This window comes from Oncorhynchus mykiss, chromosome 1, assembly GCF_013265735.2.
Source record: "Oncorhynchus mykiss isolate Arlee chromosome 1, USDA_OmykA_1.1, whole genome shotgun sequence".
NCBI classification, from domain to species: domain Eukaryota; kingdom Metazoa; phylum Chordata; class Actinopteri; order Salmoniformes; family Salmonidae; genus Oncorhynchus; species Oncorhynchus mykiss.
The window spans coordinates 21852008-21866706 of record NC_048565.1 but is presented as its reverse complement, the minus strand read 5'-3'; the positions used below and the strand labels follow the sequence as shown (position 1 = coordinate 21866706).

At 43.9% G+C, this 14699-nt stretch overlaps 1 protein-coding gene across 1 annotated transcript in view; it reads right to left on the bottom strand.

Moving 5' to 3' along the window:
* LOC110508592 (potassium/sodium hyperpolarization-activated cyclic nucleotide-gated channel 2) overlaps positions 1–14699 on the bottom strand; it is a 101953-nt gene that overhangs the window by 44810 nt on the left and 42444 nt on the right. Inside the window, 2 exon segments of the mRNA XM_021589263.2 lie at positions 979–1197; positions 11002–11163. Of these exon segments, the coding sequence (XP_021444938.2) occupies positions 979–1197; positions 11002–11163 (381 nt within the window).

Here is a 14699-nt window from a genome sequence, read left to right as displayed (position 1 = left end):
CGTTTGGTCATGTAGTGTATATTAGTGCTTTATTTTTCATCTTTATTTATATATATATATTTTTACATATGTTTGAATTTTTCTTCCACTTTGATAAGAGTATTTTGTGTATATCGTTGACAACAAATTACAATTAAATGCATTTTAATCCCACTTTGTAATAACAAAATGTGGCAAAGTTCAAGTGTGAATACTTTCTGAAGACACTGTATTACTGCACTATAGGAGCTAGAAACACAAGTATTCCTCTACACCTGCGATAACATCTTCAAATCATAGCTTTAACCAAAAATACTGAATACTGTATAAACTCCTCATTTCCCCTAGTTGCTCCCTGATACTGTATTGTGACCCAGAAAACAAGATGATTATCTCTCCAAGATCATTTTAAAAACTACGTTTGAGAGGGCCAGGAACAAGAGACAAGAGGAGCCAAACAGTAGATGACAGAAGCAGAGTTGGAGGTACTGTTCTCATCTGTGCTTCTTTGTTCTCAACATTAGCCAGATGCTGCAATTAGACAACAAAGCCGGACCAATTACTGCAACCCAGGGGGACGTGCTGCTACGGACTGAATAACACACTGCCAGATCACAGAAGATCTAAGAAGTAATATCCTTATAGAGCAATGTTCTCCTTCTTAAGAGACATGACCACATGCTTTGATGATCTGTGAGGACACTGAGACTGAGTGACACTGGCAGTGACAGGAATTTTCCTGAGTTTGTGACTTAACCAGGGAAAACTCCAGGCCATAGTTATAACTTATGTCTATGGCCCTGAATTTTCACCTGGTCATTGTAAATTGGCCCAGCATCCTCCGGGTTTGGCCGGGGTAGGCCACCATTGTAAATAAGAATTTGTTCTTATTAACTGACTTGCCTAGTTAAATAAAGGTTCAATAAATTTTTTTTTTTTTTTTTGTTAAATGGCTTAGACCTCATTGACGGCCTGGGATGAGTTGGAAGCTGTACCTACCTTCTCCTGGTACTGGCGCCGGGATGAGTCCAGGGACTGGATAAGGGCGGTAGCGTGGCCGATGAACATGGCGTAGCAGGTGGCTCCCACGATCATACTGAGCATGGTCAACCAGATATCAGACATGCTCTCTGGGGCTTGGCGCCCATAACCGATACACAGCATGTGACTCATGGCTTTGAACAGGGCAAAGGAGTACAGCTCGCTCCACGAGTCATTCTGGTGGGAGAGAAAGAGCAGGGTTTCTATTACGAAAGAGTGCATTATAGAGAAAGAGTAACACTGCAATAAAACCACATTTTCAATATCACTGTGCCGAAACAAGACTACGGTCAACCTAAAACTCTCAAATTCTAAGGCTTCAGTGAGAAATGAAAAGATAGTGGAAAGACAGAGAGAGAAAGATGGAGATAGAGAGAGAGGCAATAAAAGAAAGTGTGTGAAAAGCTGCAATCCCACTTCTGTAGTAGCTAAGACATTATGACTCCATTGTGCTAGCTAGCTGCTTGTTGAAGGCCTAATCACTCCAGCACAGTGCTGTTGGTTCAGGTGTAGAAGGCCACTTCAGACTGGGCTCTAATGAGGAGCCACTCTGCCTTTGATTTGTCTATACAGTGAGACTAGAGAAATGTTAAACACTCTCTCCTCAGCCCGCTAACAGCAACACTGACTAAAAAACGCTGCCTGGCTACAGGTTTAATCCTTTAGAGTGATGTCACTGCTTCTACTCAGCTAATTGTAGGACTGTTGGTTCGGAGATAGACTGTCCTGGCTGTACAAAGCAGAGCCAAAGAGAGCAGTCCCAACTGTCATTGATTGACTCCTTCTGGATTGGATTGTATCCGTTTTGAATTTCACTCGACCCTTTTTGCATTTCATTAAAAAATATTTTGTTGGGAAATGGTTCAGGGGGAAATAAAGGGAAATGTGAGGGAGGCATCAGATTGTTTTAAAATGTGACAGAGGGACGTGGATGGAAGGAAATAACGGGACGGTGATAGATAGGTGCTGATCTTGGGGGCACTCAGCACTGCCAACGGATGTGTATGCATGTGTGCTCATATGGCCCTTCCTCTCTCTCTCTGTGCTAGGGGCAGCTTCAGCCTCCGACCTGGTCCCAACACCTTGGGTGTGTGACAGAGGCAGAACTCTCTCTCTCCCTCTGTGCTAGGGGCAGCTTCAGCCCCCGACCTGGTCCCAACGCCTTGGGTGTGTGACAGAGGCAGAGCTCTCTCTCTCTGTGCTAGGGGCAGCTTCAGCCTCCGACCTGGTCCCAACGCCTTGGGTGTGTGACAGAGGCAGAGCTCTCTCTCTCTGTGCTAGGGGCAGCTTCAGCCTCCGACCTGGTCCCAACGCCTTGGGTGTGTGACAGAGGCAGAGCTCTCTCTCTCTCTTTCAAATCAATTTAAGGGCTTTATTGGCATGGGAAACATGTGTTAACATTGCCAAAGCAAGAGAACTAAACAATAAACAAAAGTGGAATAAACAATACAAATGAACAGTAAACATTACACTCACAAAAGTTCCAAAACAATAAAGACATTACAAATGTCATATGTGCAAATAGTTAAAGTACAAAAGGGAAAATAAATAAACATAAATATGGGTTGTATTTACAACGGTGTTGTTCTTCACTGGTTGCACTTTTCTTGTGGCAACAGGTCACAAATCTTGATGCTGTGATGGCCCACCCTGGTATTTCACTCAATAGATATGGGAGTTTGTAACAATTGGGTTTGTTTTCTAATAGCATTCTAGTTTGATAATAGCATTCTAGTTTGGTAAGTTAGTTTGGTCAGTTTTTTTCTTAATTCTTTCCAATGTGTCAAGTAATTATCTTTTTGTTTTCTCATGATTTGGCTGGGTCTAATTGTGTTATATTCTCCAGGACTAGCTTGCTTAGGGGACTCTTATCCAGATTCATATTTCTGTAGGTGATGACTTTGTTATGGAAGGTTTGGGAATCGCTTCCTTTTAGGTGGTTGTAGAATTTAGCGTCTCTTTTCTGGATTTTGATCATTAACGGATATCAGCCTAATTCTGCTCTGCATGCATTATTTGGTGTTTTACGTTGTATACAGAGGATATTTTTGCAGAATTCTACATGCAGTCTCAATTTGGTGTTTGTCCCATTATTGGTTGGTGAGTGGACCCCTGACCTCACAACCATAAAGGGCAATGGGTTCTATAAATGATTCAAGTATTTTTAGCCTGACCCTAATTGGTAGGTCAAATTTTATCTTCCTTTTGATGGCATAGTAGGCCCCTCTTGCCTTGTCTCTACGATCGTTCACAGCTTTGTGGAAGTTATGTGTGGCGCTGATGTAGACCAAGGTATGTATAGTTTTTGTGTGCTCCAGGGCAACGGTGTCTAGATGGCATTTGTATTTGTGGTCCTGGCAACTTGACCTTTTTTGGAACACCACGATTTTTGTCTTACGGTCAGGGCCCAGATTTGACAGAATCTGTGCAGAAGCTGTAGGTGCTGCTGTGGGCCCTCCTTGGTTGGGGACAGAAGCACCAGATCATCAGCAAACAGTAGACACTTGACTTCAGATTCTAGTAGGGTGAGGACGGGGGCTGCAGTTCTAGTGTCCTCGCCAATTCATTGATATATATGTTGAAGAGGGTGAAGTTTAAGCTGCATCCCTGTCTCACCCCACGGCCCTGTGGAAGGAAATGTGTGTTTTTTTGCCAATTTTAACTGCATACTTGATGTTTGTGTACGTGTGTTTTATAATGTCGGATGTTTTTCCCCCCAACACCACTTTCCATCAATTTGTACAGCAGACCCTCAAGCCAAATTGAGTCAAAAGCTTTTTTGAAATCAACAAAGCATGAGAATACTTTACCTTTGTTTTGGTTTGTTTGTCAATTAGGGTGTGCAGGGTGAATAAGTGGTCTGTTGTAAGGTAATTTTGTAAAAAGCCAGTTTGACATTTGCTCAGTACATTGTTTTCATTGAGGAAATGTGCGAGTCTGCTGTTAATGATAATGCAGAGGATTTTCCCAAGGTTGCTCTCTCTCTCTAACTCTCTCTCTGGTCTATCAGCATGCTGCCTACAGAGTGTGCCTGCCAGGCAAACACCAGCAGCAGCCCCTCACAAAGCTCTGAGATGGAAATAAACACGCACATTCATGCACACACATACACTATGTGCAAGGAAACACACACATCCATCTAATGGAAGATGAAGCCCCAATAAAAAACAAATCTATCAGTATGATGTGTACTCACAATCACCAGGCCTATTTGACATATGAGTTTAGGTAGCTAATAACTGTGCCAGAGCCAGAGGTAACGGTACAAACATGGATGAAAAAGGGCCACTATTGGAGGCATGTTGTAGCGAGCTGCTCTGGCTCGCTGTAGCTTATCTGAATTTACAGGATTTTATACTAACGTCTCTATGCTGCCTCACACACACACACACACAAACACACACACACACACACACACACACACAGAGTGTCTGTGATCTATAAACCCAGTCCCCAGTGCAGATGACTGAACAACCTCCACTGCACTGACACATTCATTTCCTATGTGTCTCGGTAGGACAATACCGTGTGTGTGTGTGTGGCACCACGTTAGTACTGCAGCCACAGAGCCAGGCAGCTGACAGTAATGCTGATCTATTAACAGAGAACAAGCATCCATCTCTACAGGTATGGGAGTGGAGCCCCACTGGGATCAAATAAGAAAACATGGGGGAGTACACAGGGCCACCAAGTCCTCCAATCCCCATAGCAATAAAATCAACAGACAGCCTGCATGGTGTTTAGACTAGAACAGGTGAGTCTCTCTATATATTCTGTACAGACTCTGATTCTCATAAGGCACTGGCTCTGAGGAAGACTGTGGAATGTGGGTGGTGCTCGATGTATGAAATTATCTCTGATGATCTGTTCCAAGATCCTGGAGGGAGGTGCGAGGTACAAGGATAAGGGGGTTCATGGTGTGTGTGGGTGTGTGAGGGTGCATGCCTGTGTGGTTGTGTGCATGCAGGTGGTCGTGGATGTGTGTGTGTGTGTGTGTGTGTGTGTGTGTGTGTGTGTGTGTGTGTGTGTGTGTGTGTGTGTGTGTGTGTGTGTGTGTGTGTGTGTGTGTGTGTGTGTGTGTGTGTGTGTGTGTGTGTAATGGTTGCTGTGGCTCAGAGTGTAACCTCTTCAGCTACATTTACCATATTAGCTGCCTTAACTGGTATGAGCATTTTTGCCAACCCTAAGGGCCAGGTAGGATGCTTGAAATATTAATGATCAGCTTGTGTGTGTGTGTGTGTGTGTGTGTGTGTGTGTGTGTGTGTGTGTGTGTGTGTGTGTGTGTGTGTGTGTGTGTGTGTGTGTGTGTGTGTGTGTGTGTGAGTGAGTGTGTTCTTGTCTGATGCTGCAGGGGTTAAAGATAAAGAGACAGTGATATAACACACACATCAGTCAAGTATACTTTGTGTGTGTGTGTGTGTGCGTGTGTGCATGCACACGTGCGCACTCGTGTGTAAGTGCATATGTCATTCATATGAGTAATTGTATTTTCCATGGCTGTTCTGCATCCTCTAACCGGATGATCCCTGGCAAGGGATTCGGATTACTCTACCCAGATCCAGGGATTTATTATAATAAGACCTATACAGTATACAGTACATCAAATGAAAGCACCTGGCCCTGACTTACATAACAGAGGGGACATTTTTTATTTGATTTAATTTGATCAGCCTTCTGTAAACTTAAATCCTGGCTTATAGCAGAACAGTCTGTGTCAATGGTCAGATCAGGGAGGGTCAGGTAACGCATACTAACATGATGACTGACTGTTTGATGGAGAGACCTTCTGGCAATTCTCTCCCACAGGGCCTAAAGCTAGTCGGCAGAAAGCCTCTCACACCTGAGTCTACAACAAGAACTCAAAGGGTTAAGTTTAGGTCCAAGTGGTTAAAGTTAGGGCTATGGCTTGGGGAAGGCATAAAACAAAAATGTGTGTGCATTTCTCTCTGTTCTCTGAGCAGCGTGGAGGTTGCAGTGTAGGGGAGCGGGATGCAGTGAGTAGTCAGGCAGCCACTCAAAGTGAACAAGTCTCGAGTGACATGGAGATGGATCATTTAACGCTGCGTCTTTCATTTGAAGCCATTCGCCTCTGGAGAGATGATGACCTTGATTGCTGGGAGATGCCTGCTCTCAGGCTGCGACTGATCACCGGGACAACTGTTCTCAGGGAAACTGGCGCGGAGTACACACAGAGAGAGAGCCCAGCTCTGAGCAACGTAAAGGGACCGAGATGCGTGTGTTCGTGTGTTTTTTATGTATTTTTTTATTTAACCTTCATTTTGGCAGGGTGTCATGCTGAGACCAAGGTCCCTTTTACAGATTCCTGTACACACATCAATACACGATACACATCAATATTCCTATTCACATCAACACACATTAATATAGACATTAATCTTCACGTCAATACACGAAAATCTAAACACAATCATAGAAAACAAACACATTCTTCAGTAAAAAGGTCCTCAATCAGCCGTTTTAATTGCCTTAGAGTCACCAATTCGTCACATTTTAGAGAGCCTTGGAGATTATTCAACAAGGAAGGTGCGAAAAAAACGAAGTAAGGTAGGCAGAAGTTTATGCAGCGGGGTTTATAAACATAAAGAGTGCAAAGCATTGATCTACAACTTCAAAGAGGGCCAGCCTACTTTCTGATACAGAATGCAATGATGTGTACTGAACCCATCCCCTTACTAAAGTGTAGTGAGCTATGGATGAGTTACTTCAGACTTCTTTTGAGGTAGATTGGTAGATTTTCCAGACCCAGATTAAATCTACTCCTGGACTATAAAGCATCCTCAGTGGAGAATCTCAATCTGAAAGTGTTTTTAGTCCAGGAATAGGCTTCATCTGTGTCTCAACCTGGCCTCAGGGCAATTCATGAGATTCCGTATGTACATCTGTTCCCTTCCATTTAGTACGATACATTACATTACATTTAGTACCTTACGTTACATTATGAATGGAATAGTGGTCGTGCAATATCATACTAATTAGAGGACGTATAGTATCATACGTCTTACCCCAGTCCTACAATAGCATACGAATTAGATGATGTAACTTATCATACGTCTTGTAGGACATTTGGAGGCTCCTCAGTGGAGGAAGGGGACGACCATCCTCCTCAATTAATTTCATAAAAATGTAATAGTGAAACATTAAAAGATTTTTATTTTTAGATAAAAACTATACTAAATATATTCACATCACCAAATAAAACACACTGGTTTGCAACGAAGGTCTACAGTATCCTCAGCAGCATTGTGTAGGGTAGCACCATGGTGTAGCCCGAGGACAACTAACTTCAATACAAAACCTAGGAGGCTCATGGTTCTCACCCTCTTCCATAGACTTACACAGTAATTATGAAAACTTCCGGAGGACGTCCTCCAACCTCTCAGAGCTCTTGCAGCATGAACTGACATGTTGTCCACCCAATCAAAGCTTCAGAGAATGTATCTAGTACTGAAAGCATAAGCTACATCTTGCTAGCGCTGTAGTTCATAAAATGTGATGAGTAGTTGACTCAAATAGGGAGAAAGACAACAGTTTTGAACAAATTAATTTCTTCCAAAATTAAGGAGAAGCGAGAGAGAGAGCTAGCTATATTTCATAGTATAGATATTCTTCACTTCACTTTCACCTTCTTAGCTAGCATCGAATGCAGCAAGCTAATTTAGCTTACTCAAACACCTGGATCAAACAGAAAGGGATGCTATGTTAGCTAGCTAACTATGGCAATCCAACACTAGAACTCTTCCACCAGTTTAACCGCTAAATTGCTTGCAGCTGAGTGTACACTGTGCTGCATGATTGTAGCTGGTTTACTAATGCGTTACTTCTACTAGCTATGTTGACTATGACGTGACAATTATGTAGGCTGTGTGTAGTGGTTAGCAGTCATGATATGCAGGTTGCAAATGTTTTTTTCGCCTGGTCACAGACAGCTGATGTGTTTAGGTAAATTATCTAAACACGTCTGGTCCACAAGTGAAGGGAAAAGGTGAAAGGACACATATAGATAGATGTGAGAAGGAATTATATATACAACAAGCTGTTTGTAAGTGGCTGCCATGAAAGTGATCTGTGTTTGCACGTGATCAGGGGTGTATTCATCGTTGAAAAACGTTTCTTAACGGAAGCAATCCAAACGGAGATAAACATACCTGAATTTGTCCAATAGAAACTCTCATTTGCAACTGTTGGACTAATGATTATAACCTAGATGCAGGCAACAGTGTGCAATCCGGTATTGAATGTGTCACTGTCTGTCACCTTGATTACAAAAAATGATCATGACTTGTGCACGCACGTTGCAAACTTTCATTCATAGGCTAGGTTGTAGCAATCTCTTGATGGGTACTGGGAAAATTTTAGTATCATGTCGTAGCCTAAACCTATCGATGTTACATTGAGCTGGGCTAGTGGGATATGAATGATAGTCATCCAATATGCTGTAATAAAAATAAGGCTATGTTCAAGTGTAGGAAAGGATGAAACAGAGTCTGTCTGTGCCACCAGTAAGTACAGATAGTATGATAAATCCCCTCGCACAGTCCCTGTAGCCGGATAACTTTCTCATAGCTTAAGGAAGGAAATGCTGTAGGAATGCTCAACCGGTGCTCATTCAGCCGACAGAAACTTTCAACCGGTTCTCCCCATTAAGCAGCGAGTCGGAGTCAGAGGCCGAGCCTTCTCTGGTCTCTACTCCTCCCATTACGGGGTCTGGGACGCCGAAGCCTCCCACCATTAGCTCTGACAAATTGAAAACCCTAGTCATTGGCGACTCCATTACCCGCAGTATTAGACTTAAAACGAATCATCCAGCGATCATACACTGTTTACCAGGGGGCAGGGCTACCGACGTTAAGGCTAATCTGAAGATGGTGCTGGCTAAAGCTAAAACTGGCGAGTGTAGAGACTATAGGGATATTGTTATCCACGTCGGCACCAAAGATGTTAGGATGAAACAGTCAGAGGTCACCAAGCGCAACATAGCTTCAGCGTGTAAATCAGCCAGAAAGATGTGTCGTCATCGAGTAATTGTCTCTGGCCCCCTACCAGTTAGGGGGAGTGATGAGCTCTACAGCACAGTCTCACAACTCAAACGCTGGCTGAAAACAGTTTTCTGCCCCTCCCAAAAGGTAGAATTTGTAAATAATTGGCCCTCTTTCTGGGACTCACCCACAAACAGGGCCGCCCCCAGGTGGTAAAGGTAGGTAACAACACATCCGCCACGCTGATCCTCAACACAGGGTCCCCTCAAGGGTGCGTGCTCAGTCGCCTCCTGTACTCCCCGCCTCCTGTACTCTCCTGTACTCTCCTGTACTCCCTGACGACTCCGACACCATCATCAAGTTTTGCCAATGACACAACAGTGGTAGGCCTGATCACTGACAATAATGAGACATCCTATAGGGAGGAGGTTAGAGACCTGGCTGTGTGGTGCCAGGACAACAACCTCTCCCTCAACGTGATCAAGACAAAGGAGATGATTCTGGACTACAGGAAAAAGAGGACCGAGCATGCACCCATTCTCATCAACGGGGCTGCAGTGGAGCAGGTTGAGAACTTCAAGTTCCTTGGTGTCCACATCACCAATAAACTAACATGGTCCGAGCACACCAAGACAGTTGTGAAGAGGGCAAGACAAAACCTATTCCACCTCAGGAGACTGAAAAGATTTGGCATGGGTCCTCAGATCCTCAAAAGGTTCTACAGCTGAACCATCGAGAGCATCCTGACTCGTTGCATCACTGCCTGGTATGGCAACTGCTCGGCCTCTGACTGCAAGGCACTACAGAGGGTAGTGCGAACAGCCCAGTACATCACTGGGGCCAAGCTTCCTGCCATCCAGGACCTCTATACAAGGCGGTGTCAGAGGAAGGCCCTAAAAATTGTCAAAGACTCCAGCCACCCTAGTCATAGACTGTTCTCTCTGCTTGCCGTGTGGCAAGCGGCACTATTCAGCAAGCGGTACTGTTCTCTCTGCTACCGCAGGGCAAGCGGACAAGGCTCCGCTGATAGCCAGGTGTAGCAGTGGTAAGGTTTTGGGACTGCTGTTGGTACTGCTGTTGGGACAGCTTTATGTTGGTCCTAACAGTTTGTGGGTACCGTTTGTCACCGTTATAGTGTGATTCATGTATTGTTTAGTGTTGTGTTGTGTAGTGATTTTGCCGGCATGCACACCCCAATATATATATTTTTTGCCCCACCAATATTTATATGCTAAAATTGCCGCAGCTCCTACGTAACCTTCTGTCTTCAGTAGCCAGAGAAAATGTAACACATCATACTTTCGGAGATGCAAACATTAACGTAAAATACCAAACGTATGTCCAGTGAGTCCAGTCTGGTGTACGGGAACAGGCTCCTAGAGTACGGAATGGATCTAAAATCTAGAGCAGGGTTGTCAAACATACAGCCCGCGGGGAAAACAAAACCCAGTATACTTTTAAATTACTAAAACCAAATCGAAACTGTAGAAATTATAGTGGACTTAAATTCATACAGTCTCTTGACTGTGTCCAGCTCACAATAATCACAGAAATGAAAGCTAGACAGTCAGGGAGCGAAAAAAAAAAAAAAAACGATTGATACAGGACTATGTTTAGCAAATTTGGACCGCGAGGGAATGTAACCTATTTTCAGTGCAGCCCTCCGGACCTCATTGAAGACAGAATGCGGACCTTGGGGGAAATCTTTTGACACTCCCGCTCTAGAGTGTGTATTAATGCCGTGTTCAAAACAACTGGGAAAGGGGAACTCGGAAATCCTCGATATCTAACTTCAGTGCATTCAAAACAACTGAGAACTCAGACTGGGAAAAATCGATTTGAGCGGTATTCCAACTCTGAATTCCAACTCGAGAACTTGGGCCTCTTTTGCGAGCGCCACTTTCTGACCTGAAGATCACTGACATCATGATTTGACCTAATATTTTTTCCCAGTTGTTTTGAACATGGCATTAGCAGCACTTACCACCATCTTGTTAAGGGAGACCCAGCAGTCCTGGGGGAAATCCTGCAGCATGGGAACCAGGAACTGCAAACAGCCATCCCAGTGACACAGCAGCAACATCATACCAATCAGGTTGAAGATACGCATCACTGCACTGGCCAGGTCATAGGTCATATGGAAGATCTGTCACGAGAGGGACAGAAAGAGAGGACAGTCAGTGGTGTGTAACACCTTATTCAGTCACAATTTCACATGGATTTAGCTTACGTTAACAAAGACAATGAACACATGATAAAACATTTAAAAAGATGGAGCCAGATTACATTATTTGCATTATCTGGTTACAACAGGATATGGACAGGATTTGGATTCATGATTGGATTAGTTATCGAAATTCAGTAAGTAAGTTTGCCGATACCGATTATGCACAGTTGCTTTTCTGAACTCACAGCTGTTGCATTTTCGTAAGTTACCTTGAGAAATGAAGCACACCAAATAACTTCTGTGATGATGACACTAATTTCCTGCACTCATCAGGCACTAATAGCTCTGTTGAGATGAACATGATCAAGAGAGATACAGTAAGTATGGAATGTCAAAAATCTCAATCAATCAGACATAAGACAGCTATCCTCCCTCATTCTCCCTTCCTTCCCTTCCTCCACTCACCCCTCCTCCTCTCCCTCCCTCCCCTTTCCTTCCCTCTCCAAGACCAAGGCTTGTCCTATTATGGTGAGTGTTTGTTTAGAACACCCAGCCCTGAGTGATGCACTGGTGTTGTGGTCACAGCCTTGTAAACACTTCTCAGCTGTGGCCCTTTGGCTGTGGTCAAAGGGCCTGTCTCCCTATCGTGCAAGTGTGCATGCGTGTGTGTTCCAGAAAAACCCTGCAGGAGAACCAATTAAGCCCCCAAAAACATAAGACCAAAAGGCTACCACACCTGAGACAGGAGAAGTTGCCCTATATAGTAACTAGGCCATTAACACCCCTCTACGAAGACAGGGGAGAGAAGAGATGCTCCCGACTGTTGTTTACAATGTAGAGCTCCAACAGAGTGTTAGCCAGGCGATTCAGTCATCTTACAAGACCTCACTCACGCCAACCCGTGGGTTTAAAGCTTAACTGAATGCAAAATTAGAACCTGCTCTGATATACAACAGAAGGCTGGAATGTATCCCTTTGCTGTTTCTCCAAGTGACTGTATTGGAATATCTGTGGTGAAAAAGGCCAAGCAAGCATCCTTTTGTATCACCTCTTTCCAGCTTTGTCTCAAAAGCCCTACAATTAAAAACAAACTCCCTGTGTTACCGAGGCACCTGTGTTTCCTGTGTTTGGGTGGTACTGTATGTGGGTGTTTTTCAAGGTGCCTGCACAGCTGTTTCTGCTTGTGTATAATTTACCCGCAGTGCACACATATCTAAATAAATGCAGTGGCTTGTCACTGTTAAAAATGTAGTGTTTTGTAACACTAAAACACTAAAACTAGTGGTAACTGAGCTGCCAATACCTTAAAGGAGACAGCACCTTAACTTTGCTGGAGGATTGAAACACATGGTTGTGAGGGTATTGGGACAGATTTAAGGTGTACTGAAACATTCACCCTGAGGTGTTCTGAAACATGAAATGGTACCACACATCACATAATCAGGAGATGTGCAACACTTTTTTCAAGTCATGATTGAAGGTTAAAATGCTTGATCTTTTATTTTCTAATTATCAAATGACCACAAAACATTAATGGGTCTTTTCCATTTTATATTGATAAAGTAGGACAGTTCAAAGATTTGTAAGGTATTTATCACATTATTCTTCAAAATCAACAGAAATGTGGCATAAAATCAAATCAAATTTTATTGGTCACAAACACATATTTAGCAATGTTATTGCGGGTGTAGTGAGATGCTTGTGTTCCTAGCTCCAAAAGTGCAGTAATATCTAACAATTCACAACAATACACACAAATCTAAAAGTAAAATAATGGAATTAAGAAATATATACAGTAGAATAGAATACAGTATATACATATGAAATGAATAAAGCAGTGTGTAAACATTATTAAAGTGACTAGTGTTCCATCATTAAAGTGACCAGTGATTCCACATCTATGTATATAGGGCAGCAACCTCTAAGGTGCAGGGTTAAGTAACTGGGTGGTAGCCGGCTAGTGATGGCTATTTAACAGTATGATGGCCTTGAGATAGAAGCTGTTTTTCAGTGTCTCGGTACCAGCTTTTATACACCTGTACTGACCTCGCCTTCTGGATGATAGTGGGGTGAACAGGCCGTGCCTTGATGATCTTTTTGGCCTTCCTGTGACATCGGGTGCTGTGGGTGTCCTGGAGGGCAGGCAGTCTGCCCTCCAGGACAGTCTGTTGAAGAGGTGCTGTTTGGCCTTCTTCGCTAAACTGTCTGTGTGGGTGGACCATTTCAGATGGTCAGTGATGTGTACACTGAGGAAATTAAAGCTTTCCACCTTTACAGTGTGGATAGAGACGTGCTCCCTCTGCTTTTTCCTGAAGTCCACAATCATCTCCTTAATTTTGTTGACGTTGAGGGAGAGGTTATTTTCCTGGCACCACTCCGCCAGGGCCCTCACCTTCTCCCTGTAGGATGTCTCTTCATTGTTGGTAATCAGGCCTACTATGGTTGTGTCATCTGCAAACTTGATAATTGAGTTGGAAACGTGTGTGGCCACACAGTCATGGGTGAACAGGGAATACAGGAAGGGGCTGAGTATGCACCCTTGTGGGGCCCCAGTGTTGAGGATCAGTGAAGGGGAGGTGTTGTTTCCTACCTTCACCACTTGGGGGCGGCCCGTCAAAGTCCTGGGCCCAGTTGCACAGGGCGGGGTTCAGACCCAGGACCCAGAGCTCAATGATGAGCTTGGAGGGTACTATAGTGTTGAAGGCTGAGCTATAGTCAATTAACAGAATTCTTACATTGGTATTCCTCTTGTCCAGATGGGGTAGGGCAGTGTGCAGTGCAATAGCGATTGCATCGTCTGTGGATCTATTCGGGCGATAAGCAAATTGAAGTGGGTCTAGGGTATCAGATAATGTAGCTGTGATATGATCCTTAACTAGCCTCTCAAAGCACTTCATGATGACAGAAGTGAGTGCTACAGGGCGATAGTAAGTTAGTTCAGTGTTCAGATTGAATATGTCCGTAAACACTCCAGCCAGCTGGTCTGCGCATGCTCTGAGGTTGCGGCTAGGGATGCCATATGGGACGGCAGCCATGCGAGGGTTAACACGTTTAAATGTCTTACTCACGTCGGACACATTGAAGGCGAGCCCACAGTCCGTGGTAGAGGTCCACATTGATGGCACTGTGCTATCCTCAAAGCAGCGAAGAAGGTGTTTAGCTTGACTTGGAGCAAGACGTCGGTTTTCTCTTTGTAATCCGTGATTGTCTGTAGACCCTGCCACATATGTCTCGTGTCTGAGCCGTTGCATTGCGACTCCACTTTGTCTCTGTACTGGCGTTTGCCTGTTTGATTGCCTCATGGAGGGGATAACTACACACTTTGTATTTGACCATATTCCCAGTCACCTTGCCATGGTTAAATGCGGTGGTTTGCGCTTTCAGTTTAGCACGAATGCTGCTATCTATCCATGGTTTCTGATTTGGGTAGGTTTTAATAGTCACAGTTGGAACAACATCCCTTATACACTTCCTGATGAACTCAGTCACCATGTTTGTGTATACATCAATGTTGT